Source organism: Erinaceus europaeus, chromosome 4, assembly GCF_950295315.1.
Source record: "Erinaceus europaeus chromosome 4, mEriEur2.1, whole genome shotgun sequence".
Classification (NCBI taxonomy): Eukaryota; Metazoa; Chordata; class Mammalia; order Eulipotyphla; family Erinaceidae; genus Erinaceus; species Erinaceus europaeus.
In genome coordinates, this window is record NC_080165.1 from 20,058,769 (window position 1) to 20,084,882 (window position 26,114).

General features: G+C 50.9%; 1 protein-coding gene and 1 long non-coding RNA gene across 2 annotated transcripts; one reads left to right on the top strand and one right to left on the bottom strand.

Moving 5' to 3' along the window:
- Nucleotides 1-7,665: 7,665 nt before the first annotated feature.
- Nucleotides 7,666-25,429, bottom strand: FOXRED2 (FAD dependent oxidoreductase domain containing 2). The gene is made up of 9 exons (XM_007519413.3): nt 24,257-25,429; nt 22,073-22,324; nt 21,669-21,932; nt 20,216-20,382; nt 17,477-17,642; nt 15,426-15,667; nt 13,587-13,757; nt 9,307-10,286; nt 7,666-9,126 (listed from the first exon to the last, which is right to left on the bottom strand). The coding sequence occupies exons 1-8, from the start codon at nt 24,802-24,804 to the stop codon at nt 10,027-10,029; spliced, it is 2,070 nt and encodes a 689-aa protein (XP_007519475.1). The 5' UTR covers nt 24,805-25,429; the 3' UTR covers nt 7,666-9,126; nt 9,307-10,026.
- Nucleotides 10,184-18,837, top strand: LOC132537999 (uncharacterized). Its single transcript, XR_009549402.1, has 2 exons — nt 10,184-10,313; nt 17,395-18,837. It is a non-coding gene; the product is annotated as an uncharacterized LOC132537999 (long non-coding RNA).
- Nucleotides 25,430-26,114: the final 685 nt, after the last annotated feature.

A 26,114-nucleotide genomic window follows, 5' to 3' on the forward strand; every position in this document is an offset into this window, starting at 1 on the left:
ACCTCTATTTTGTGGTTCATGAAACCTATAATTCTTAGAGCAGAAAGTTGTTCCTTGCTTGGAACTTTACTTTTTTTTAATCTCTTTTGGAAAAAACAATGAGTTTTCTTTGTTTATAGCTTTCCTCGAGTTTCCCAATTGGTCCTCATTGAAGCCAGACTCTCTGCTGGGTGCTTGGGAAGCTGAGTCCAAGCCTAGTGGAGTGAGGGAGAAAGAAATAGCTGCTGTGAGGGAACTAAGGGTCTATATTGTTCACTAAACAGTTCCTCTGAAGGTTGCAGCTACCAGTCTGTAAAGAAATTGGTTTAGAAGTCAATCAGAAAGGAATCGGTCACCCACTTCTAAGGAGATCATTTTGCTTCTGAAGCTTCCTTCAGTATGGAGGGGACCACGTTTGAACTGGATTGTATACGTGACAAAGCAAAAAAGTACCCCAGTGAGCTATTTCATGGACCTTCCCCCAACTTTTTTCTTTTTAAATGTGACACTGGGGAATGACCTCATGGCCTTGCACATGTGATATACCACTGAGCAGCCTTGTGAGCCTAGTTTTTGGTTTATGATTAGGAAAGAGTAGTCTGAGATGCTAACATCTCTCTCTCTCTCTTTAACATTTTAAAAATATTTCTTATTTATTTATTTTCCCTTTTGTTGCCCTTGTTTTTTTTACTGTTGTTGTAGTTATGTTATTGTTGTAGTTATTATTATAGTTGTTATTATAGAAAGACAGACACCTGCAGACCTGCTTCACTACTTGTGGAAGTGACCCCCCTGCAGGTGGGGTGCTGGGGGCTCAAACTGGGATCCGTATGCCACCTCTTGCACTTTGTACTATGTGCACTTAACCTGCTGTGCTACCGCCCAGCTCCCTCTTTTTTTTTCTTACCATTAATAAGCCCATGCTTGAGGATGTCATCAATCTTTTTTTTTCTTTTTTAATTATCTTTACTTATTGGATAGAGACAGCCAGAAATTGAGAGGGGGGAGATAAATAGGGAGAGAAGCTTGTGGTCTAGGCGGTGGCACAGTGGGTAAAGAGGGAGAGAGACAGAGAGACGTCTGCAGCTCTACACTGCTTGTGAAGATTTTCCCAGCAGGTGGGGATCAGGGGCTTGAACCTGGGTCGTTGTGCACTGTAATGTGTGCGCTTAACCATGTATGCCACCACCTGGTACAAAGATGCTAACATCTCAAAGAACAAAAAAGACTTTTGTCACCCAGTAGAGCACAGGACCTGGGTTTGAGCCCCTGGCCATTACATGGGACTACAAAGCAGTGGGTAAAAGCTTCATGAGTAGTGGAGCTGTGCTGCGGTCTCAGTCTCTCTCTCTCTCTCTCTCTCTCCCTCTCATACTCTATCCAAAAAAAAAAAAAAGAAAAAAAAAGTCTGGTGTTCTTTCTTTCTGTTCTTTTTTCTTATATTTCACCTGTGAGTGAGATCATCCTGTATTTTTTGGCTTACTTCACTAAAAACAGGATTCCTTCAAGCTCCATCCAAAATGAGGTGAAGGGTGGGGGACAGCATAATGATTATGCAGACTCTTATGCCTGAGGCTCCAAAGTCGCAGCTTCAGTCCCCTGCATCATCATCATCATCCAGAAATGAACAGGGCTCTGGGGAAAAAAAAAGGTGAAGGAAGGGTCCAGGTGCAGGATGGTAGAAAGGGACCTAAGTTGGGAGTGAGAGGGTTTTGCAGACACCTATCATGGTGATAGGAGATATTTTTCCCATGTGTCAATAACTGTACTATAAACCATTAACTCCCTTAATAAAATTATATGTATAAAAAAGTCTGGTGGGAACAGTGGAATTATACAGGTGTGAAACCCCAGCAAAAATCTCATACACGTGTGTGTGTGTGTGTGGGGGGGATTATTTAAAGAGAGAGAGAAAGAACAGAGTGCTGCTCTGGTGCCCCTCTATTTTTTCCTCACTTTTTTTTTTTTGACAGAGAGAAATTGTGAGGGGAGGGGGAGGTAGAGAGGGAGAGATATCTACAGGCCTGCTTCACCACTCATGAAGCTTTCCCCCTGCAGATGGGGACCAGGGGCCTGAACCTGAGTCCTTGTGCACTGTAATGTGTGCGCTTAACCAGGTGCGCCATCACTTGGCTCCCACTTATTTATTTATTTATTTATTTTATTTATTCCCTTTTGTTGCCTTTGTTGTTTCATTGTTGTTGTTATTGATGTCATCGTTGTTGGATAGGACAGAGAGAAATGGAGAGAGGAGGGGAAGACAGAGAGGGGGAGAGAAAGACAGACACCTGCAGACCTGCTTCACTGCCTGTGAAGTGACTCCCCTGCAGGTGGGGAGCTGGGGGTTCGAACTGGGATCTTTCCGCTGGTCCTTGCGCTTTGTGCCATGTGTGCTTAAACTGCTGTGCTACCACCCAACTCCCCACTTTTTTTTTTTTTAGGAGATTTTACTTTATGGGGCCAGATGGTGGTGCACCTGATTAAGCGCACACATTACAGTAAACAAGGACCTGGGTTCAAGCCTCTGGTCCCCACCTCGGGGAAAACTTCACAAGTGGTGAAGCAGGGATGCAGGTGTTTCTCTCTGTCTCTCTCCCTATCTCCCCCTCCCCTCTCAATTTCTGTCTCTATCCAATAATAATTGCCAGGCTAGCGTGGGGGTGCCTCTTCCTGGGCACGTACTCTCTGGGTTGGAGAGAACTCGACCGTAGCCAGCCTGGGCTGCTACTCACTCAGCGACATGTGAGGGGGATGACTCAGGAACAGACTCGTGGCGGCAAGGCAGTGCAACAACTTTATTAGTCAGAGAGCCAAGGCTTTTAAAGGGCAGACCCGGAAGTGGTAAGTTGGAAATGGAAATGGCTAGGAAAGGGGCAGAGAAAGGCAAAAGGGGGCTGGGAAGTATGGAACTTCCTTAGCAACTGTTGTGAGGGTTTTAACTGGTAGGATTAATAATACCCTGCAGGCAGGGAGAGTCTTGAGGGTAGAAAGAAGACAGATCAAAGGAATGGAATGGGTGGGGATCTTTCAGGCAAAACAATGATTATGCAGATAGACCATAGTATCAGGAATGCAGGGTGGAGCAGGGAGACCTGGCTTAATGTTTTAAGGAATGCCAGGCTACTGGAGGCAGAAAAATGCAGGGTGCTTTGTGAGGCTCCTCACAATTTCCTGACAAATAATAAATAAATAACAATATAAAAAAAGAGAAAAAAAAGATTTTACTTTACATGCTACACTGGGTATTTATTTTATTTTATTATTATTTTTTAAATATACACTCATTTTTTTCTATTTCTTTTTTATTTTTTATGTTTACTTATTCCCTTTTGTTGCCTTTGTTGTTTTTTTATTGTTGTTGTTATTGATGTCATCATTGTTGGATAGGACAGAGAGAAGTGGAGAGAGGAGGGGAAGACAGAGAGGGGGAGAGAAAGACAGACACCTGCAGACCTGCTTCACTGCTTGTGAAGTGACTCCCCTACAGGTGGGGAGCCGGGGCTCGAACCGGGATCCTTGCGCCGGTCCCTGCGCTTTGCTCCATGTGCGCTTAACCTGCTGTGCTACCGCCTGACTCCCTGCACTGGGTGTTTTTCTCCAGGCTAGCAGGCGAGTCAGTGTTACTTGTGCAGGAGTGGGAAAGGAGCAAGACAAAATACTTTGTCGATCTTCTTTTCCCTGAAATACATCTGCTGCATGCTACTTTTTATTTCAGGCTTGATGGATTCGTCTTGATTTGCACTTGGATTAAACACTTGGGCTCGAGTGCCGCATATATTTGCCCATCCACTTCACTTTGTAGCAGATTTACATTCCTTCCGGGATGCCAAATTGAATTAAATGCCTTTTTCAAAATCTTCACTCCCTTCAGCATTTTAAACATATTTTGAAAATAAGCATCTGCAGAGAAATGATACAGTGGGTGGTTGCTTTTCTAGGAAGGAATCCAATTTGGCTTTTGACGGGAAGATGCTGTTTGGTTCAGAGAACTGGAACTTAAGCCTGCTGAGGCTGGTCCCCAATCTCAAAGCTTCTTCCCGACTTTGTCATTCTGAGCTGCAGGTACACAGTATGTCTGTTTTCTTTACGATTATTTATTTTTGAATGAGAGAGAGGGGAGTAGTGAAAGAACCAGAGCATCACTCTGGTACCTGTGCTGCCAGGGATTGAACTTGGGACCTCACGCTTGAGAGTCTGGTGCTTTATCTACTGTGTTACCTTACGTCCTGGACCACGGGCTGTCTGGTTTGATGGAGTGGATTAAAACTGTCTTCAGGTCTATCTCTTAGTTACTCCATATGCTAACACTCCCTGCCCTTTTGTGGGGGACCACATACACGTAATCAAGTACTTCTTATGCGTCTGCTTTGTTTGAGCTCATTTCTTGCCACCCAGGGTTTACTGCACAGGGAGAGTGGTGAGGTGGCTGGGGTGTGTGTGTCTAATGAGATGGCTATTCCAGTGACTAGATTCCCATGATTTAGAGGAGGGCTTGAAGAAGGTCCATCTTAACCTCGGGCCCCATTTGTGAAATGGATCTAGCAACAGCTAGCTACTCCTCAGGGTTGTGGTGAGAATCAAGTCAATGCAGGGAAGCTCTTTGGCACATGTCACTGTTATCTGTGGTTGTGTATCTTTAGCAGTTTAAAACAACAAACATGGCAGGGCTGCGTGCCGGGCTTCTGGGTCGCCGGTGCTGAGGCTGCTCAGGACGAGCAGGCCCCTGGGGACAGCAGCTGGCTCTCCAGCCAAGGGGCTGTGGCAACTCCCGTCTCCTGCCTCATTTTCACCATCCCCTTCTCCTCGACCACATTTCCTAGGGCCCGAGTGAGATGGGTTCTGTGGTGGGGACCTGGAAAGCAGTACCTCGGCACCTACAGGGTCCTGCCCTTCTTTCTTGTTCTGGGAAAACAGAGGAGGTGGATCATGATTAAAGTGTGCGTAGGCCAGGAGACCTTCTATGACGTCTACTGTAGAGAAGCTTCAGAAAGACAGTATCAGAGAAGGTGGCAAGATACTTCAGAGCCTGAACTTCAGTGGTCAATAAAGTGATTATGAAAACAAACAAACCCCATGATCTCAAAGTGTCAGCTGAGTGACCCCAGAGAGGGAAAGCAAGCAAGCAGTCTCGAGGCGGAAGAGTGCTTCTTCTTCTTCTTCTTTTTTTATATTTTATTTTATTTATCTGTTCCCTTTTGTTGCCCTTGTTGTTTTATTGTTGTAGTTATTATTGATGTCGTTGTTGTTGGACAGGACAGAGAGAAATGGAGAGAGGAGGGGAAGACAGAGGGGGAGAGAAAGACAGACACCTGCAGACCTGCTTCACCGCCTGTGAAGGGACCTGCCTGCAGGTGGGGAGCCGGGGGCTCGAACTGGGATCCTGACACCGGTCCTTGAGCTTAGCACCACCTGCGCTTAACCCATTGTGCTACAGCCCGACTCCCTTCTTCTTTTTAAAAAATATTTATGTATTTATTCCCTTTTGTTGCCCTTGTTGTTTTTGATTGTTGTAGTTATTATTGTTGTTGCTGTTAGATAGGACAGAGAGAAATGGTGAGAGGAGGGGGAGACAGAGAGAGGGAGAGAAAGATAGACACCTGCAGACCCGCTTCAATGCCTGTGAAGCAACTCCCCTGCAGGTGGGGAGCGGGTGGCTCGAACTGGGATCTTTATGCTGGTCTTGCTTCTTTTTAGGTTCTGAGCATGAGACTGTTATCTTGGCCCTTCTGCTGCATCCTACTTGCTGACAGTGAATCAAGCAGTCTTGTTCAACAAAAAGGGAACCAAGACCAGTCTTTTGAAAAGATATGCCAACCTATGGGCACCTTTACAACCACTAAACCCTGATGGTGGCGTAGATACATAAATACCATACAGTACAATACAATCAACTCAAATAAAAGCTCTAATTCCCTCAGCAGGGGAACTAGCTCAGTTGGCAAAGTGCAAGACTTGCATGCCCAAGGGCTCTTTTTTTTTTTTTTCCCCTCCAGGATTATTCTGGGGCTCGGTGCCTGCACCAGGAATCCACTGCTCCTGGAGGCCATTATTTTCCCCTTTTGTTGCCCTGTTGTTTATCGTTGCTGTTAGCATTATTGTTGTAGCACTGTTGTTACTGTTGCTGGATAGGACAGACAGAAATCGAGAAAGGAGGGGAAGACAGGTGGGGAGAGAAAGATAGACACCTGCAGACCTGCTTAACCGCCTGTGAAGGGACCCCCCCTGCAGGTGGGGAGCCAGGGGCTTGAACCAGGATCCTTATGGGTGGTCCTTGCACTTCAGGCCATGTGTGCTTAACCCACTGCACCACCTCCCGGCGCCCAACCAAGGGTTCTTGGTTAGATTTCTAGCACAGCACGTGACAGAGTAGCAATCTAGCTTCTCTCTACATTTTCCTTACGTGAAACTACCTTCTTCCAGTTTTAGGATATGTGTTGCTGAAGCAAGCACTTTCTACCTCATATGAAATGAATTAAGATACATATTTTATTTTTATCAGAGCACTGTTCAGCTCTGGTTTATCCTGGTGTGGGGGACTGAACCTGAAAAAAAATCCTACAGGACCATGCAGTTAATGAATGTCGTTGGCTTGAAGTAGATGTCAGCATAACCATTATGCTATCTACCCCTGCCCAGACTTACATTTTTCTTTATTTTCATTTTTTTTCTTTGAGACAGAGAAGGCAGAGAGGCAGAGTGAAAAAGGCCATAGCACAGATGCTTCCTTCAATGCAGTAGGAGCCAGGCTAGAATAGGGTTTATTTCTGGCCTATTTCACATATTTGTCTGTTTTGTTTCTATTTTATTTATTTTTACCAGTGCGCTTATCAGTTCTGGTTTATGGTGGTTCAGGGGACTGAACCTGGGACTTCAGTGCCTCAGGCATGAGAGTCTCTTTGCATAACCATTATATTATCTACCCCCGCCCAAAGTATATTTATTCTTGGATAGAGACAGAAAGAAAATGAGAAGGGAGGGGAACATAGAGACACCTGCAGACCTACTTCACCGCTTGTGAAGCTTTCCTCCTTGCAGGTGGGGACAAGGGGCTTGAACCTGGGCCCTTGTGCACTGTGATGTGTGTGCTCAATCAGGTACACCACCACCTGGCCCTTATTTGTCTATTTTTCACTTGACACTTTATAAAATGAAGTCAGGTGTCAGCTCAGAGAGGAACTTGGTCTGGCTAGAAAGGATGTGCTAGAGAGCTGTCCAGACTTGACAGGAAAGGAATCAAGGTCATAAAGTGTTAACACGTGAGTTTGTTTAGCAACAGACGCCCGGACCAGGACTGTTGAGAAGGTGGGGACTGCCAGGAGCGCAGACTATTTAGATGGGGTCTCCTGCAAAGGCAGCAAGGGCCATCACAGGGGAAAAAAAAAAAGTTCTCTGAAGCCAGTTATTATCTTACAGAAAGCAAAGCAAGACACCAAGGAAGACATGTCTTATTAGCTAAGTGAGAAAGAAACCATTTCTGAAACCCAGACGAGGCTGGCTGACTGTGACGGAACCTGCAGCTGGAAAAGCAGCAGGTGCCACACATCCAGGCAACCGTGTAGCAGCGTCAGCACCGCGGCTTTGTGGGGACAAGGCTCAGCTGGCCTTCAGCACGGGGAGGGCGAGAGGTGTGTCACAGAGTCTGATACTGTGTTGGTATTATGGGGACAGTCCTAGCTGAAATATGGAGTTTTAATATCTTATTTATTACAGAGAAATCAAGAGGGAAGGGGGAGACAGGGAGGGAGGGAGAAGTCTGCAGCACTGCTTCGCCTCTCATGAAGCTTCCACTCTGCAGGTGGAGAGCAGGGGGCTTGCATCCGGGTCCTGACAGGTGGCAGCGTATGCACCCAGCCAGGACCCCTCTAAATATGATTTTTAAGAGGGTCTTGGAAAAAGGTGACTGGTAGGATTCAATTTATTTAAATTAAAAAAATATTATTAATTTAAAAGTTTCATTCCTGTACAGCCCATGTCAGAGGTGTGTGTGTGTGTGTGTGTGTGTGTGTGTGAAGCCTGCCTCCAGAGAAGTCTCAGGTCGCTGGAGATTCGTGTCGCAATTCTGCAAAGGTCCAGACAGGGGATCATCTGCAGATATTGATAGATGGTGGGCCTACAGTTAAAGAATGTTTGAAGAAAGGATGTTTCCAGAAAAGGATGCACAAAGCCTGAGCCCCATGAGTTCTTGGTGGCTCCATGAAGGTCTAGTAAGAACCAGCGAGAAGGCGAACACTGATGATCCCAGGCATTCACTGCCCTCATCTTGTCCATCAGGCCTTCCCACGGCTCACTACTCCGTGGCCAACTTAAAATGCCAGGTGAGAGGGTAGTAAGGGAGCAGATCCCTGCGAGGAAGGGCAAGGAAGAAGCGGCAGCACAGCACAGGGAACAGGACAATGAATTCATCCTCCGAATCTTACAGAGACCGCCTTACACACGGAGCTTCTCTGAGCAAACGGCACCCCCTCAGCTCTGGACCACAGACTGGTGACCATTTTGCAAACCTTGATGGGAAGGTGTGAGGTGGAGTGCTGACCAAGATATCAGAGGGCAGAAAGGTTGGACAGCAGGCTGAAAAAGCAGACACACAGGTCAAGATGAGAAGGGGTGTGTGTGTGTGTGTGTGTGTGTGTGTGTGTGTGTGTGTGTGTGTGTGTGCGTGATCTGCTAAGAAAGGCTGGCTTTGCAGGGAGTTGTCCTGTTTCTCTCTGAGGATAGTCTGCTGGGCTCACAACAAAGTAGGCAGCTTCCCCCCACCCCACCTCTGAGTTCTGAACCTGGAGGACTAGGAGAGAGGGAGGAAGGGAGGAGGGGGAGGCAGCATGGAGTAGGGAGGAAGGGGGAGGGAGAGGCAGCAAGGAGTAGGGAGGAAGGGAGGAGGGAGAGAGGCAGCATGGAGTAGGGAGGAAGGGGAGAGGGAGAGAGGCAGCATGGAGTAGGGAGGAAGGGGGGAGGGAGAGGCAGCATGGAGTAGGGAGGAAGGGGGGAGGGAGAGGCAGCATGGAGCAGGGAGGAAGGGGGAGAGAGAGGCAGCATGGAGCAGGCTTTTAGGGTTCCCCTGGGGACCCTGAGTCATCTAAAGTTTCTGAGCTGGGGTCTTCACTGGAGGTCACAGTCCCACCTGCCTCACATGGTTGAGAATATCAGAACCTATTTTTCTTTTCTTTTCTTTTCTTTTTTTTTTTAGATTTTTATTTTATTCATTTATGAGAAAGGCAGGAGGAGAGAGAAAGAACCAGACATCACTCTGGGACATGTGCTGCCGGGGGATCGAACTCGGGACCTCATGCTTGAGAGTCCAAAGCTTTACCACTGCGCCACCTCCCGGACCTATTTTTCTTTAAAAGCCTTATTGATTGATCGTTTGAAAAATGGAGAGATAAAGAGAGAGAAGCAGACAGCCAGAACATTACTGTGGTACATACAAAGCCGGGGATCAAACTTATGCCTGTAACTCTAGAGTTCTAGCCACTATGCCACCTTCTGAACTGCTACTACAACCCATTTTAAAAATCCCCTTATGAAGAGCCAGTGAGCTAGTTCACCCAGAGGCTCCTGCTCTGTCAGGCACGTGACTGAGATACGGGTCCAGCTCCCGGTGCTGCGGCACTTTCCCTGCCGTCTTTCTGTCTCTACCTGCAGAAGCAGGCCTGGAGCAGTGACAGTCTGGTGCTGACAGGAAACTTTGCTTATGAAGGTGGGGTTCCCCATCTGAGGTCAGGGGAGGTGGTCCAGGCTCATCTGAAGAACAGACCAGAAGGAAAGGAAGGCCCAGGCACTTGTGGGCACTGAGGCCAGTGTGCTGCTGACAGACCTGGCTGCAGAAGGCAGCTCTACCTGGCAGAGGATAACCCTCCCCAGGTCACACCTCTGGACACCCTCCAGTGGCAAGGAGGGTTGGGACTGCTGCTATGCCACACCTCAGCCCTTCGGGCTTGGGAGCAGTCCCTGCGCTGATCTGCCAGTCCTTGCCAGTCCCACGCCAGTGGGAGCATGGGGCCGCGGGCTGGAGGGCTGACCGTGGGCCTGGGTGGGCAGAGCCCCAGTCAGTCACAGCTCCTCCTTGTTGCTGTCGTGGGGTTGGCCAGGAGGCCCTGGAGTCAGGAAGTGACGTGTGGGCTTGGGATGGCCAGGCTGCCGCCTGCCCTCCCCTGGGCGCCTGCCTGCAGCAGGGGAGGTCCGCAGGAGCCCACTTGCCACTCTGTGCTGCCGGAGCCGCTCGGTTCCCACCAGCCCCTGGGTCCTCAGGTAGCCGTGCTGGCAAAAGGGTGGCAGCTTCTGGCGCGTTAGGGCGAAGAAGAAGCAGGATTCTACACAGAAACAAAAGAATGAGAAAGGTGAGTCAGGCTGAGGTTGGGGAGAGGAGATGCTGGTGTCCAGGGACCTTAACCAGTGCCCTCACCCCTCCTCCCGAGAACTGACTTTGCTGGGTATCTCAGGCCTGAGCTGAGTGGCCATGGCTCCTGTCTCTGCCTGAGGCTCCAGGAATGGGAGGCTGTCCTGACTGGAAGAACAAGGCTCTGAAATGACAGCAGATGGCGGAATGGCTCAGCTGCTAAGGTCATGGTAGCACAGGCCCAGCGTGAGTGCTGAGTGGCCTGCAAGGATGAATCATGCCACAGTGAGTCTTTCGGATCCTGAAATATAGAACTAAGGCTGAGGGAGAGTCAGGCGGTAGTGCAGCGGGTTAAGCATGGGTGGCGCAAAGTGCAAGGACCGGCTCAAGGATCCCAGTTTGAGCCCCCAGTTCCCCACCTGCAGGGGAGTCTCTTCACAGGCGGTGAAGCAGGTCTGCAGGTGTCTATCTTTCTCTCCCCTTCTCTGTCTTCCCTCCTCTCTCCATTTCACTCTGTCCTATACAACAACAACAATAATAACTACAACAATAAAACAACAAGGGCAACAAAAGGGAATAAATAAATATTAAAAAAAAAAAACAAGGCTGAGGGTGGAGGGTAGATAGCATAATGATTATGCAAAGAGACTTTTGTGCCTGAGGCTCCAAAGTCCCAGGTTCAATCCCCAGTACCACCATAAGCCAGAGCTGAGCGAGCAGTGCTCTGGTATTAAAAAAAAAAAAAAAAAAGGCTGATAAGCCTCCATCGATGCCATGGGAGAAACTAGTACATAGGTTGAATCTGGTCAATTAGAAAATAGTTATGGGAGTAGCAAGGTGGCCTTCTGATGATGATACCCTTCTGCAGGGGCCCGGGAGCCAAGTCTGGGGCCAGAACTAGCAACTACATGGCAGCTAAGGGCAGGGGAAAGCTGCCCTTTGCCTGTGGGCCCTTTGTTGGCAGCCCTGCCTGGGAGGGAGAGTCAGGAAGCTAAAGGACTTGGGGTAGACTGGTCAGAACACCCCAACAGGCGCTGGCATCTCATGTACTCTGGAAACCATGCGGGAAGCATTAGCTGTGGTCTCCAGCCTGAGAGCATGTCACTTCCACGGAGTGTCTGGCCAAACAGGACAGTCTGGGGGAACACTGGCTCTTCAGACTGCTAAGCTCAGCTGTGCGAATCACCGTTATTCAGGCTATTAATTTAAACAATTATCTTCAGTCACCTCCCTTAGCACATCCATTTTCATTTCAAAGTGGATTGAGAAAGTCACCCGGGAATGGAAAAGGGACAGGGAGGGATGTGTGTTTTCTGTCCTGGAAGCAAGACAAGCTTCTAACCTGACTGGATCTGAATAGCAGCTGACATACAACAGGTGTTGGGAGAGATGTTTGCTGAGTAGGCTGAAGGAGTAGATATCCTGGCATCAAAGCTGGGGGGGGGGGCAGGGGCTAAAGCAAGCAAGCAAGCAAGCACAGAAGGGCCGGCAAAATAGCTCACTGGAGACCGTTTGTTGCTTTGTCATGTGCACAAGCCCGGGTTGGAGCCTGGCCCCGACTGCACTGGACAAAGCTTCGGTGCTGCAGTCTCTCTCTCGGTCTCTGTCTCTCTCAGAAAGTCATCCCAGAGCAGTAGAGCAGTAGACCATGACAAAGATAAATAAACAAACAGATAAAATGGTTTGTTTCAGTCAATTCTTTCTGGAACTTTAAGCTTTTCTCTCCCAAATCTCTCTTGGGCTTTCACTGTCTAGTTCAGAAACTTCTCTCTTTAAGGTGCTACTGTCACTTTATGTTGAGCTTCTGGTTACAGGTTTTATACATTTGCAGGAGTTTTCTTGGGATCTCTTCCCAAACGGCTCAGTTTCGGTAGCCTCTGGCCCTCCATGACATTTATGACAAGTGTTCACCTCTCTGTAGATGAGGCTGACTGCCTATCCTCTGACCAGTCGAATGTCTGTGTTGTGTGCTGGAGCCTGCAGACTGCTCCTTCTGCAGCTGCGCCCTTAAAGTCTGTGTCCTTGTGTGGCATGTGACTTCTGCTGGGGAGCTGGTGTGCTTTAAAATGTTATCTGAGAACTTGTTTTTTTAAATTTCCTTTTATTTTTGAAATTTTTTTGTATATCTTTATTTATTTATTGGATAGAAACAGCCAGAAATTGAGAGGGAAAGGGGTGATAGAGAGGGGGAGAGAGACAGAGAGACACCAGCAGCCCTGCTTCACCACTCGTGAAGCTTTCCCCCTGCAGATGGGGGGCTGGAACCCAGATCCTTGCTCATTGTACCATGTGCGCTCAACCAGGTGAGCCACCACCCAGCCCTAAGAACTCGTTTTAAAGTATGCTTCTGCTCCTCCTCCTTTTTTAAAAAAGATTTTACTTATTAATGAGAAAGATAGGAGGAGAGATAGAAAGAACCAGACATCACTCTGGTACATGTGCTGCTGGGGACTGAACTCAGGACCTCATGCTTGACAGTCTAATGCTTTATCCACTGCACCACAGTGGACCACTTAAAGTATGCTTCTTTACAGAAGATCTGCATTTATTTCTGTGATTTCTAATATGGACTTTTGGTCTCAAGCTCATATGAGTGAGACCTACAGGTTGGAAATTTTCAGATTTTCCCCTTCCCACCTCCCTGTTGGGAATGTTTGCCGCCTCTTGGCTTCCCAACTGACATCCAAGCATACTTGAGGGTCCTTGAACACATTTCAACCTCACCCCTATACTCCCCAGTGCTCGACAAGTACCTATGCCTTTGGCTGCTGATCAGGAAGAAGAGAGATCCAGCCCCTAGCAGAAGGTTTGCATTTTTCTTAAGAGTTTGGCTTCTAGAGAGTTCTCTTATTTTTCTGGTAGCTCTTAAAAAACAAAACAAAACAAACAAACAACAACAACAACAACAACAAACACCCAGCATTTTATTTAGTGTTTTCAGGTGTGCAGCTCTGGGACGGTCTATCAGTGAACAACTTCCTATCAGCTGGCAGAAAATCAGTCTCAAGTTTGGGTTTCCTTCCTTCCTTCCTTCCTTCTGGCAGAAAGGTAGAGCGAGAGAGAGTGAAAGAGACCACAGCACTGAAGCTTCCTTCAGTGCTTAAGCCTAGACCATGCACATGGCAAAGCAGTGCACTATGCAAGTGAGTTTCTGGACATGTACCTGCACCCTCTACTGGGCACGGTCTGTCTAGTCTTTCTTTATCCTCTCTCCCTCTTGCACCCGTGGAATTTCTCCCCCTACTTCTTTTGTCTTTCGGGGAACTTTGGGTACCTGCATAGAAGCTTCGCAAGTCTGTGTCCAAACAGTTCTCCAGGAAGCGCCTGAGAGGTAGGATGTGCCCCAGGGGAGCGGTCCAGTCTGTCAGAAAGTCCTCCACGATGTGGTGGATGGCCGTGGGTCGGGGAAGCGGCCAGTCTGCGGGGCGGAACCTCACTTCTTGCTCTGTGGGGACCAGAGGGGCTACGTCAGGGCTAGGAGGCTGGCTTCCCATCCTGGAGCTGGTAGTATGGAGCCTACACATCCCCAGCGCCGCCTCCCTTGGCCGTTCTGGACACGCTGCCTCTCTGGGCTGTGGGCTTCATGTTAAATAGCGTCCTCCAAATGTGTGAACAGCTGACATGAGCGAGAGGGACTGGACTAGTCTCAGCCCTTGAGCTCTTAGGTATCACTATGGTGATATCTGACTCTGGTGTTTTTCTGACACTCACATCAACTGGCCTTTCTGGGGCCCAGCAGGTGGGTAAGTGTTAGAACCCATCCTGCCAACTACACCTGGGTAGTTTCATCTCTCATATGACACGGGAGCAGCACACAGAGCACCAAGGGCAAAAAGTGGGTGCAGTGCCATGGATGGTGGAGCGGCACTTTAGGGTCTCTGCCTCTAAACACAGAGAATAAAATGTGGGCTGGCAAGGTGGGATCACACAGGCTTAAGGCCCTGGGGTTATTCCCCAGCAAGGAAAAGCAAGCACACAAAAAGCACACAAGTGGTCTTTGCATGAAGGGTCTCAAAAATTCTGCAGCCAGAGGTCTCATGTGAGCTCATCTAGCCCAGCTCTGTGCCTGGAGTGAATTCCATCCATTCTACAGGGTCCCAGTCAGACAGTCTGAAGACCATGAACTGGCCATCCCTGTACCTGGAACCTCAACTGTAGGTGACCTGTTCTCATCAAAAGCTTCCACTCATCCTTGTGCCCTACATGAGAGGTCAACTTGCACTTCTGGCTCTTTGACCTGTTGATACAAACGACACCCTGCTTTGGATCACTCTTTCAAGTGACAGTCCCACCCAAGTTCTGAAAGGGGAGCCCTGCTCCCCAGGCTATTCTCCTGACAGTGCCTCGGCCAGGCTCTGAGCTGCATTCGGCAGGCATTTTCTCCTGACGCCGCATACAGGCCGTCAGGGCAGGGCTGCGCCTTGACTTGGAACCCTTGCTTTGCACACGGCACGTTTTGCACCTCATGTAAACGATGTGATGCACCTAATGTGCGTGATGTAACGGCCTGACACCAGCCAATGGATAAAAGCTGTTTGGAGGTGAAGACAGATGAGATGTCAGCCTGGCAGCCCCAGTCTCTCCCTCTCTCCCTGGCTCTCTGCCCTTTCTTCCATATACTAAGGGTCCCATCTCCTTGAACTTGTCTTCAGCCAGTCTGCTCCTTGGTGTAGTTGGCAGGATGGCACTTGATACAGGCCTACAAAGAAGGTGCTATTATTAGCACTGTTTTTTACAGATGAAGAAACAGAGGCTCAGAGAAGTTAAGCTATGACCTGGGGTCACAGAGTGAGGAAAGGACAGGTGTTATGTGCTCGTTGCCGCTATCCACCTATGCGATGTTTTCTCACTTCCTCTGATGGCTGGACTCCAGGTCCCCTCCTGCCAGGGTCAGCCTCCTGGGGAAACAGAGCTCTAGGATGGTGTCCCTTTTACAGGCTGGCCTAAGTGACGGGACACCAGGATCTGGAGACATCACTTCTGACCCCTGGATCTTCCACCCTACTTGGTCCCTGGGCAGAGTTCCCCGGGACCCCCCTCCAGCCAGCTGGGGTCAATGGCGATGGCGAGGCCTAGGGAGAGCCCACACCCGAGGGGCAGGGGCCCGGCTCACCAGTGGGCAGGTGCCTGTAGTAATAGATGACAGGATGCAGGAAGTTAGACTGCCAGGCATCCTCCGTGTGCCCCACCGACCGGTCATAAAAGAACACGTCCTTGTCGGGTCCAGAGAAGTTTCTGCCGTATTCCATGTTGATGACAAAAAGCCCGTGCCTGGCCTGCCGGCCTGTGACTGTCTCCAGCTGGGCCAGCATCTGCATGGGGAACTCCTCCAGGTACTCAAAGGCTGTGGCATTCCTGGGGACAATGGCAACATGGGTAGGGGGATGCAGACCCCAGAGTTGGGGCAGAGGTGAGTGGCGTGTGCATGTGGGCCTGTGAGGATCATCACTTGGTGCAGACACTCTGACCGACCCTACATACCACGCTTTGATGCTACTGCTAGAGCTGAGTCATGTCAGAAAACAGGAGCAGCCTGGAATGGGTACCGCCTGGGGCAGGGTAGCCAGGCTGAGAAGCCTTTGGACAGAGAGAAGATCTGTGTGTTCAAGGAGAGAGCTGGGGGGGGGGGGCAGAGGGGAGGGCTATGGTCAGGCAGTGCTGTGAACAGACCTCTGGGTTCCAAATGAATCAAAAGGGAAGCGACCAGCCCCTGTAGGGCATTAAGTGGTGCCAAGTCTGTGAGACTCTTGCTTTCAATCCCTGCCATTATGTTTGGGTGCTGAGCTGGCACAGATAAGGTGCCAGGGGTCTCAACCAAGTGGCAACAGTGGAGCTAGCAAGAGGCTGTCAAATTTAAGACATGATGTGATGCAGGTGGGAAGACGGCTTAATGGTTCAGCAACAGCCTTCCATGCCTGAGGCTTGAGGTCCCAGGCTGAATCCCCAGCAGCATCACAGGCCAGAGCTGAGCAGGGCTCTTCTCCCTATCTGTCTGTCTGCATCTCTCCTGTTAAAATATTTAAAAAATGGGAGCTAGGTGGTGCATACCTGGTTAAGAGAAAACATTACAGTGCATAAGGACCCCTTTATTTATTCATTCATTCATTCATTCCCATTTATTGCCCTTTTTGTTTTATTGTTGTAGTTATTATTGCTGTTGTTACTGATGTTGTCATTGTTGGATAGGACAGAGAGAAATGGAGAGAGGAGAGAAAGACAGAGAGGAGGAGAGAAAGATAGACACCTGCAGATCTGCTTCACCACTTGCGGAGTGACCCCATGCAGGTGGGGAGGCGGGGGCTCGAACCAAGACCCTTACGCCAGTCCTTGCGCTTAGTGCCACCTGCGCTTAATCCACTGTGCTACCGCCTGACTCCCAAGGACCCAGTTTTAAGCCTCCACTCCCACTTGTAGGGGAAACTTCATGAGTAGTGAAATAGCGCTTTACGTTGGGGGCTCTCTCCATTCTCCCCTTCCATTCCTTCTCAGTTTCATTCTGTTTCTATCAAAAAAAATAAAATAAAATAAGAAAAAAAAAAGATATAAAGTGATGGCACAGTGGATGGGAGGTATGGATAGTAGGAACTTGAGGGTGGGTGTAAGGGAGGCGTCAAGGCTGCTTGGAGGTTTTGTGCTGAATGCTGACAGTCTCCTGACTTGCGGTATGACCCAGCTCCCTGGCTTGGATCAGGCTCGTCCCTCTAATGGCTCCTCCTGTCCTGTGGGTGCCCTCTTGGCCCCTGACTTGTCCCCTGAGATCACTCACTTACAGCTTGAGTGACAAGAAGTCAACCAGGCCCTAGCCCCAAGGAGGTCTTCCGCCCACACTTCGTCTTGATTTTTGAATCTTACTGCTCACTTACTCTGTACTGGAAGCTCTCCTGTTGTCCCCGGCACTCATTCCTGCAGTCCTACCAGGGAGGTGTCGTCACCTCCGTTTACAGCAGAGAGACGGGCCCAGAGAGGCTAACCTGCTTGCCCCAGGAGAGTGAGCGGTAAAGTGGGGACTCCCACTCAGGTCTGTCTGTCTGTGTCTGTAGAGCTGGGGGCGCTGCCTTCACTGGTTTCTCCTTCCTCTGCAGGAAGAACCCCTGGATTCTTCCACACTTGGAGCAGGAAGAGGTGCTGGTGAAATGTGAGGCGGGGGTAGGGCAGGCTACTCACTCCTTCAAGAGGACGATGTCTGCCAGCACGCCGAACATCTGGTACAGCCCAGAGGCCTCGTTGACGCGGCGGATGATGGAGGCAGTCAGCTGTGTGATGGGGCACTCAGTGGAGGGCCAGGCCACGCCATGGTGGCGCCACTCCAGCAGGCGGTGGACAGCACGTGCTGAAATGGCCAGAGGGAGGACACACAGGCTGTACTTCAAATTTTTATCTTTTGTGCCAGGAAGTGATCCATCAAATTCTGGGAACTCAGTGAACACTTGGGCACAACCGCAAGAAGAGGCCTCAGGATTGGGGGCCCACACCCCACACTGAGCACTGTTCTCAGTTCTGCCTCTGGAGAGCAGACAGGGGCGATGGTTCCAGGAATGGGCGTGGCTAGACGGGACAGCAGCCTCAGAGTTAGCTCTCCCCAACAAGACAGCTGTGCTGTCACTGTGACCACCCCCATGAGCTGGGGGAAATCCAGACACAAAGCCTTCCCCTGAAAGCGGTTCTCTCTCTCTCTCTGTCTCTGTCGCTCTTTTCATGTCAGGACCTAGCACAGGCAGGCAGGATTTGACTAGTCCCCTTCTTCACTCAGATAAAAACAGAGACACAGAGAGAGGGAGAGATACCACAGAACTGGCGCTTGCCCCTGTGTCACTGAGCCACTCCCAGGTGGTCCTGGGGCTTGAAGCTGGATTGCACCTGTGGTGAGGCACACACCCTACCTACCAGCTGAGCTTGGTCCCTCACAGTCTTATTTCTGTCAGAGAATTCCACATGAAATATTTTGCTCCAATCTGTCATGAAGTCTTATTCGGAGAGGCTTTCTCATGTAGGTAGGGACAGTAAAGTAACAGCTGTCTCACATGAAAGGGAGGTATCTCTGTACCATCAGGGCTGCTGTATGCAGCTGGGGAGCTGAGGCACCTCACATGGAAGCCCCCAGAGTGAATCAGCACCACTGCCAAATTCAGACAGTTCACACGCAGGTGACTCTGCCAACCTGCAGCTGCCAGCCGGGCCTGTAGGCACCAGACACCTGGCTTCCTGGCAGAATAAAGGCTAGGCTGAGTTTTGTAAAAGGTGGGGGAATGACACTTCTGGAGAAGTTTGGGGTGTATGTCTGGCAAAAGGAGCGAGTTTGGGGGCTGGGAGCTGGTGGACCTGGTTGAGCACACACGTTACCATGCACAAGGATCCAAGTTCACACATTCCCCCCGCCTCCATTCTCCACCTTCAGGGGAAACTGTACAAGCGGTGAAACAGGTCTGTAGGTGTCTCTCTTTCTCCCTTTCTACCTCCTTCAATTTCTCTCTGTCCTAGCAAATAAAAAGTAGAAAGAAGAAAAAAATAAAACGAAGCAAAATGGAGCAAGCATGGGAAGGAGCAGTCTCGAATGAACCCGGTGCCAGTTTCTTTTCAGTCACTGCTAGGGCTTCACCATCCCGGGATGACATCTGCAGACACAGACAGAAAGACAGACAGCATGAAAGAGCCCACTGAACCAAAGTCTCTTCCAATGCGGTGGGGGTTGGGTTCAGACCTGGGCCGCACACAAGGCAGAGCAGTACACTGTCCAGGTGAGCTAGTCTGCTGGCCCAAGCCTGACACATTTTGAAAAGCAGACAAGAGAGCAGCTGGGAAGCTGGGCCAGTGCCAGCCCACACACTGCTCTGAACCCCATGAGGACTCTCCTTGGGGAGAAGGGAGATATGGAAGAACTCTGAGCAGAGGGCTGGCAGCTGGCTCAGCTGGGAGCACAGCCGCTTTTCCAACCTTCCCCACATACTGGGGCAAGATTTGGTGTCACTGCCTTTCTCCTCCTCTCAGCACGGCATGGTACCCAGGTCTCACCTTCCTCAGTCCCCACATTAGCCCCATGAGGGCGGGGTTTCCTCATGTAGCCATCACAGGTGTCTGAGGCTGGGAGGGTTTTTTTTTTTTTTTTTGCTTCCAGGGTTATTGCTGGGGCTCAGTGCTTGCACCATGAATCCACTGCTCCTGGAGGCCATTTTTCCCCTTTTGTTGCCCTTGTGGTTGTAGCCTTGTTGTGCTTATTGTTGTTGTTGATGTCATTGTCATTTGTTGTTGGACAGGACAGAGAGAAATGGAGAGCGGAGGGGAAGACAGAGAGGGGAAGAGAAAGATAGACACCTGCAGACCTGCTTCACTGCTTGCAAAGTGACTCCCCTGCAGGTGGGGAGCCAGGATCCTTACGCTGGTCCTTGCACTTTGCACCACGTGTGCTTAACCCGCTGCGCTACTGCCTGACCCCCTGGGAGGGGTTTTAAAGCCTCTCTGAGAAGACCAGCTGCTGAGGGCCAGACTCACATGCCTGAAGCTCCAGAGGCCCCAGGTTCAATCCCCAGTGCCAGCACATATCAGAGCTCCGCAGTCCTCTCTCTTTTTACCGTGACAATAAATAAACCTCTAAGACCATCTGCTGGAGAGGAAGCAGTTCACCATTTCTCCAGCTCAGCTTCTTGCCAACATGTGGGGCTGCACCTGCCCAGGCCTGCAGCCGACAGCTCGCCAGCCCCTGATGTTTCTGCATCTCCTCTGGTATTTTTCAGACATGGCTGCCGGGTCGTGAGACCAAACCCACCGCTGTCTGCCCCAGGAGGGAATCTGTCACTTCTGATGACTAATCGGCAAAGCTGCTAATAGTGTCAGAAGTCAGAAGTGGGCTTACTAACGCCCTCGGGGTGTGTGTGGTGCTGCCTCAGGACACACTGTCAGTGGACTCACCTGTGTATCGGAATCCGTGGATGAAACCCCCAGCGGATTTCCGGTAATCCACTGAGTGGCTGGCGGTCCCCAGGACAAAGAGACCCCGGCTTCCTTTGGACTCGTAGCTAGGTCTGACCAGGGGGTACTTCTTGCTGAATTCACCCCCAGAAGAGAGTCTGAGGGACCTGGGAATAGAAAGGATTTTTGAGAAAAACTGTTGCTGTGTTTGACACTTGTGATAGGTCTGGTGTGGAAGCACGTGCCTTACGCCTCTCATGCCATTGAGACCAGCATTCCCCGGCTCCAGGAGGTGGGAACAGTCATTTCCATTTCATACACGGACTGATAGGTGACAGGTGAAAGGTCAGAGGCGTTACGGGTCAGGGGCACAGCCAGGGAGCAAGTCCTGGGCTTTAGAGAAAGGCCAAGTTCCACGCAACCTGGGCGCCACACACCTGTTTCTCTCAGCCCACCTGCATCTTGGCCGGAGGAAAGTAAGAGATGGGAAGATTCTTACTCTTTGTTTTTTTTTTTTTTAATGAGGTACCAGGTATTGAATTCAGACTCACACATGCATTTTTTTTTTTAAACCCACCGAGTCACCTCCACAAACCAATTTCTAATTTATTTTTGTAGAGAGAGACAGACACACAGGTAGAGAGAACACAGGACTCTGCTCTGCCATCCCTGGAGCTGTGCTCATTTTGTCTTTACTGCTCTCTCCTGCTGCTAGGGACACACCCAGGGCCTCAAGCACACCAGACAAAACATTATTGAGCACATAGCACATGCCAAACACTTCCTACTATTAATCCTCATGATAGCACCCCAAGAAGAGTAAGGTCAGATCTGAGTGATGAGGAAAGTGGCCACAGTGTGGCTGTTCACCTTCCCCAGAGCACACAGATGTGGGGAGTGGGGCCTCACCCCCAGAGTCTGTGCTCACTGCCTCTTGCTCTGCCGCCTTGCAGTAAACCCATCCAATTCTGTGGGGACCTGCCCTCCCAGCTCTCAGCTGGGGGTGACATTAAGACCTGCCGCTGCTCCAGAACAGAACAGGGGGCCTCGGGGCCACCGGGACTCCCAGTGGGCACACAACTCATGTCTGGGCGGGGAACCATGCAGCACCCACATCAAACTCAGGGTGCAGTTCTGAACCTGTCACTGGCCCATGGGACAGGGGCTTGGGCGCCCCAGGAATGTACCAGAAGGGCTTTGCTGTGGCCCGGGAGGTGGTGCAGTGGATGAAGTGTTAGACCTTTAAGCATGAGGTCTTGAGTTTGATGCCTCATAACACACGAGTCAGAGTGAGGCTCTGGTTCTCCCTCTCTCTCATTAATAAACCAATTCTGAAAAGGAAAGAAAAGGAGACAAAAGAGAAGGAGGAAAAGGAGGGGCAAGGAGATGGCGATGAAGGAGAAGGCGAAGGACTTGGCTAAGAGACCTCAGCTCCCAACCCTCTTGGACTCACTTGTTGAAAATGGAGAAGTTGAAGTTCCAGCCCAGGCAGCGGATGACCCGGTCGTAGGCCACACGCATAGCAAAGTTGTCATTGTCATCCTGGGGGAGGGGGATGGCATCAGCACTCTGGTTGGTCTCCTCCAGGAAGAGCTTCAAGGTGACATGAAACTTGCCTTGGCGGTCCTTCACAATGGCCAGATCCGTCAGGTCAGACTCCAGAAGCCCGTCCAGGGACTTGAGCTGGTAGGTGTCCAGCAGGCCATTGTTGATGGCTCTGGGGTCCAAGACAGTATCAGGGGATGGGGTGGGGAAAGAAGGGGAGAGAGAGAGAGAGATCTGTCTGGGCTTCTGAGAGACTGGAAGGTGGTGGGGTTTGGGGGGGGGGGTCCATCCAAAGTCAGCTGCACGGCATACCTGAGGTCTCCCACATAGTGCGTGGCCCAGGACAACCGGACCCGGGAGCGACTCAGCATGTGGACAAAGTTGGTGACTCCCAGGATGTTCTCCGCCGTCTCAAAGGCCGAGTTCCCACGGCCCAGGATCAGCACATTCTGCCCCACAAAGTCCTTGGGGTCCACGGACACAGACTCGTATCCCTCCACATATTCGGAGCCAGGGAAGTCCACCTGGTTGGGCAGCGACAGACCAGTGGCAACGAAGAGGACGCTGCAGGTGTGTGTGGGGGGCAGAAGCAAGATGACTTTAGTGAAAAATCACTCTTGGGACCCGCTCAGCTCATCCAGATGACTGGCTCCTGAGAGAAAGTGGTAGAATGTTCACACGCTCATGCGCTTACTGACCTACTCCATTACTGAGTCCGGCTCCTCCCTGGGCTCTACTCAGGAGGCACAGTTCCATCTACACCTTACTGGGATAGGTGACACTATGAGCAATAGAATCATTTGCCTCCCTTTTGAAAAAACAGTATTTATTTGTTTATGAGACAGAGTAAGAGAAAAGGATTAGAAGAGAGATCAGTGCACTGCTCAGTCAGGGATCGAACCTGTGGTCTCTGGCAGGCATGTTGGTCCTCCAACAGGCTGAGCCATTTCCCCAGTCAATTTGCCTGATTTTGAACATGGTGATGAGACCAAGCATCACTCTCAGTAATAAAAAAGGAAACTTAAAAAAAAATTTCTATTTATTTAATAGAACCAAGAGAAACTGAGAGGGGAGGGAGAGGTAGAGAGGGCAAGAGGAAAGTCACCTGCACATCTGCTTCACCACTTGTGAAGCTTTCCCCCTGCAGGTGGGGAGCAGGGGCTCAAACCTGGATCCTTGAGCATGGTAACTGGCGAGCCATTGCTGGATCCTTGAGCATGGTAACTGGCGAGCCATTGCTGGATCCTTGAGCATGGTAACTGGCGAGCCATTGCTGGATCCTTGAGCATGGTAACTGGCGAGCCATTGCTGGATCCTTGAGCATGGTAACTGGCGAGCCATTGCTGGATCCTTGAGCATGGTAACTGGCAAGCCATTGCCCGGTTCCATGAAAAGGAAAACTCGATGTTCTATTTTCCTCTCTGATTTGCCTGGCACATGCAGATCTTTACTGCTCAGTAATTCTGTACTAGGTCCTATTCTAAGTGATTTTTTTTTTTTTTTTGGCATCATCTCAGTGTTGAAAGTAACCCTGAGTTGCTGTTATCTGATTTACAGTTGAAAAGACACAGGCCCTGTGGGCTTCCAGTGCCTACAGTAGCAGAACCAGAATCTGGACATAGATCAGCCTAATTACACGGCCCTGGTCTTTACAGCTTACTGACAATTCAGTCGACAACAGGTGGCACATAAGATAGTGGCCCTGTGGAGAGTAGGTGTGCACTAAGCTGGTGCATGTGGGTTTATGCCCTCGCACTCTATCACATCCACATGATACAAAATCAGTCAGTGCTGCATTTCTCAGGATGTATTTCTGCTAGTAAGCGACACATAACTGTGTTTATGGGAACCTGAGCATTGGGGGGGGCGGCCTGGGGACTGTATCCTCCATGCTGCAGAACAAGGGTTGAATTATAAGGGGGTTTCAAAAGGAGAACCAGAAGGTCTTTAGAAGGTTCCTTTGTTCTGAATCCCTGTCCACTCTGTTCTTTTGACACACTGCAACACTGCTGTTTAAAATGTGAGGGTAGAAATCACCCAGACCCTGCACTCCCCTTGCACTGAGATAAGCAAGAAGCAAGGCTGGGCTTTGAAAGCTCTGAAATGAACTGACTGAACACCTGCATGGAGCTCAGGGCTTGGCAGGGAGAGGCAGTTTGGCTCAACAGAAAGAACACAGACTCTGGGGCCAGGAAGCTATAAACTCAAATGACAACCACCACCCCTGCTTTCTATGTAACACATCCACACTGCTAATCTTCTCTGAGCCTCACCTCTTCATCTGTGGAATGGGGATCAGTAAAGTCCCCCACAGGGTCTTTGCGAAGAGTGAGTATAGCATGACTCTGAATTTGGGCTGCTCACACAATGATTACTCACACTTTGGTGGGAGCAAGAAGTGACAGAAAGGCCCCTTCCATTTTATCTGCACCTACTGGCCCACCATGATGTGTCCACTCTCCATCAGGTGAGACTATCCTTACCTGCTATCCTTACCTGCACTGATATACCTGGCCCTTGTGGTCGGTCAGGATGAAGTAATGGCCATTCCAGGCCTGGCGGTCCTTGTCCAGAGTGATATGCTCAACGGTGGTGTTGTAGAGCACATGGAGGCCCAGCCGGTCGGCAAAGTCTCCCAGGTAGCGCACCATGTCGCTGGCATCGGGGAAGTAGGCACCGGAGTAGTGTCGGAAGAGCAGGCCCGGGTCGTGGCTGAGCAGAGAGTTCCAGTCGTGGCGGAGGTTGAACTCGGCGTTGGCCTTGCCCGTGTACCGCTTGTTGATGCTGATGAGCTTGCGGTGTCTGGGGAAGCGCGTGAAGAAGCTGCCGGGCCTGGCCGCGCGTTCGAACACCGCGTAGTCCCTGCGGGCGCGCTGCAGGAAGTAAGCCATCTGCAGGCCCGCGGGCCCGGCGCCCAGGACGCAGTAGTCCCGGCGGGCTGGGGGCAACGAGGCCGAGGCCGGGGTGCAGAGCGCGGGGTGCAGGGCGATGGCCAGGAGCAGCCCGGGGGCCCCCCACCGCGGGGCCCGGGCAGAGAGGCCCATCCTGCGGTAGACCAGAGGCCTGAGGCTTGGGGTCACCGGGGCGATGAGCGAGGCACAGCGACCTGGGGATGGCCTGGGTGCTGTCACTGCGCGTTGGGGCAGAGTCCAGGCTGGAGCCCACAGGCCTGTGCACCCATTGCCCTCACTCCATAGCTTCCAGTTCTCGTCTGGGGTGCCCCTAAGGTGTCCCCAACTCCTCCATCTCCATCTGGACCTCTGCCTCTTGGGGCACCAACTCCCTGCTTACTGTCATGGTAACAAGTGTCCTCCCAAGACTTCCTCTAGTTTGAAAGGTGCTTCCCCGCCCACCCGGGGGGTGGTGGTGGTGGTGGTGATCTCTGGGGCGATGTCCCCGCCTTCTAGGGCGGAGGAGGTGTGGCCGCCCCAGCCCCGCCCCAGCCAGGTGCAGGGTCCAGCGGCCACGTGACAGGGATGCTACAGCACACCTGCCGCCACGCCGCCGCCCGAAGACCCAGGGCCGCCTCCAGCGCGTGCGCAGTGCCCACCCCCGAAACCCCCACCTCCCGCGCCCTTCTCCCACTCCCAGCAGCGCCGGCCCAGTAGTCCCGCGCCGAGCTCGAGCCTCCCCGCCGCTCCCGGGGCGGCCCGCAGCCTAGTGAGGCCGCACCCGGCTGCTAGACCGCGCCGCGGCAGTCCCGCCCCTCCCCTCCCGCGCGGCCAATGGCGAGTGGCGGGGTCACGTGGGGGGCGGCGCTCTGCATGCCGGGAGGGGTGGCGGTGCCCGCCCGCGGACGGCGCGGGAGAGGCGCCACGTGCGGTGGGTGCTGTGCCCCGGCAGCGCGGGCGTGGTGGTGGCGGGGACTGGGCTCGGCGGCCTTGAGGGCTGTTTCAAAGCCGTGCTTCTGTGCAGGTTAGAGAGCGGGGCGCAGATGATCTGGGAGTTTATCCCAGCTCTTTGTCTCGTAACTCTCCCAACATGAAGCACAAGACTTGGCTTTCCAACTTTTGGAAGCAAGAAACCAGGACAGAAACCAGTTAGTGATTCATCCACTGTGTTGTTTACTAAGCAACACATATTACTGACCTTTCCACCAACTGAAAGAAGTAGGCAAGGAATTCTGTTAACCAACTAACAAATGAAGACGTAGAGGTGACTTGAAGTGGAAACAGGGCTGAGGAGACAACGAAAGTTTGAGGTCCCAGGTTCACTCAGCACCACCATGAACTAGAGACCAGCAGTGCTCTGGGAAAAATAAACAACGGAAACTGGATGTTACTCTCAATTCATTTTTATTTCAAAGTATGAGCTCTTCCCAAAGCTTTCCTCCCATGCCAGGACTTTGTACATG

Coding starts and splice junctions, on each gene's coding strand:
- FOXRED2 (XM_007519413.3), bottom strand. CDS start 24,804: ATGGGCCTCTCTGCCCGGGCCCCGCGGTGGGGGGCCCCCGGGCTGCTC. Junction 21,933..22,072: donor CACTATGTGGGAGACCTCAG/GTATGCCGTGCA, acceptor CTTGGACCCCAG/AGCCATCAACAATGGCCTGC. Junction 15,668..17,476: donor GACATCGTCCTCTTGAAGGA/GTGAGTAGCCTG, acceptor CATTGTCCCCAG/GAATGCCACAGCCTTTGAGT.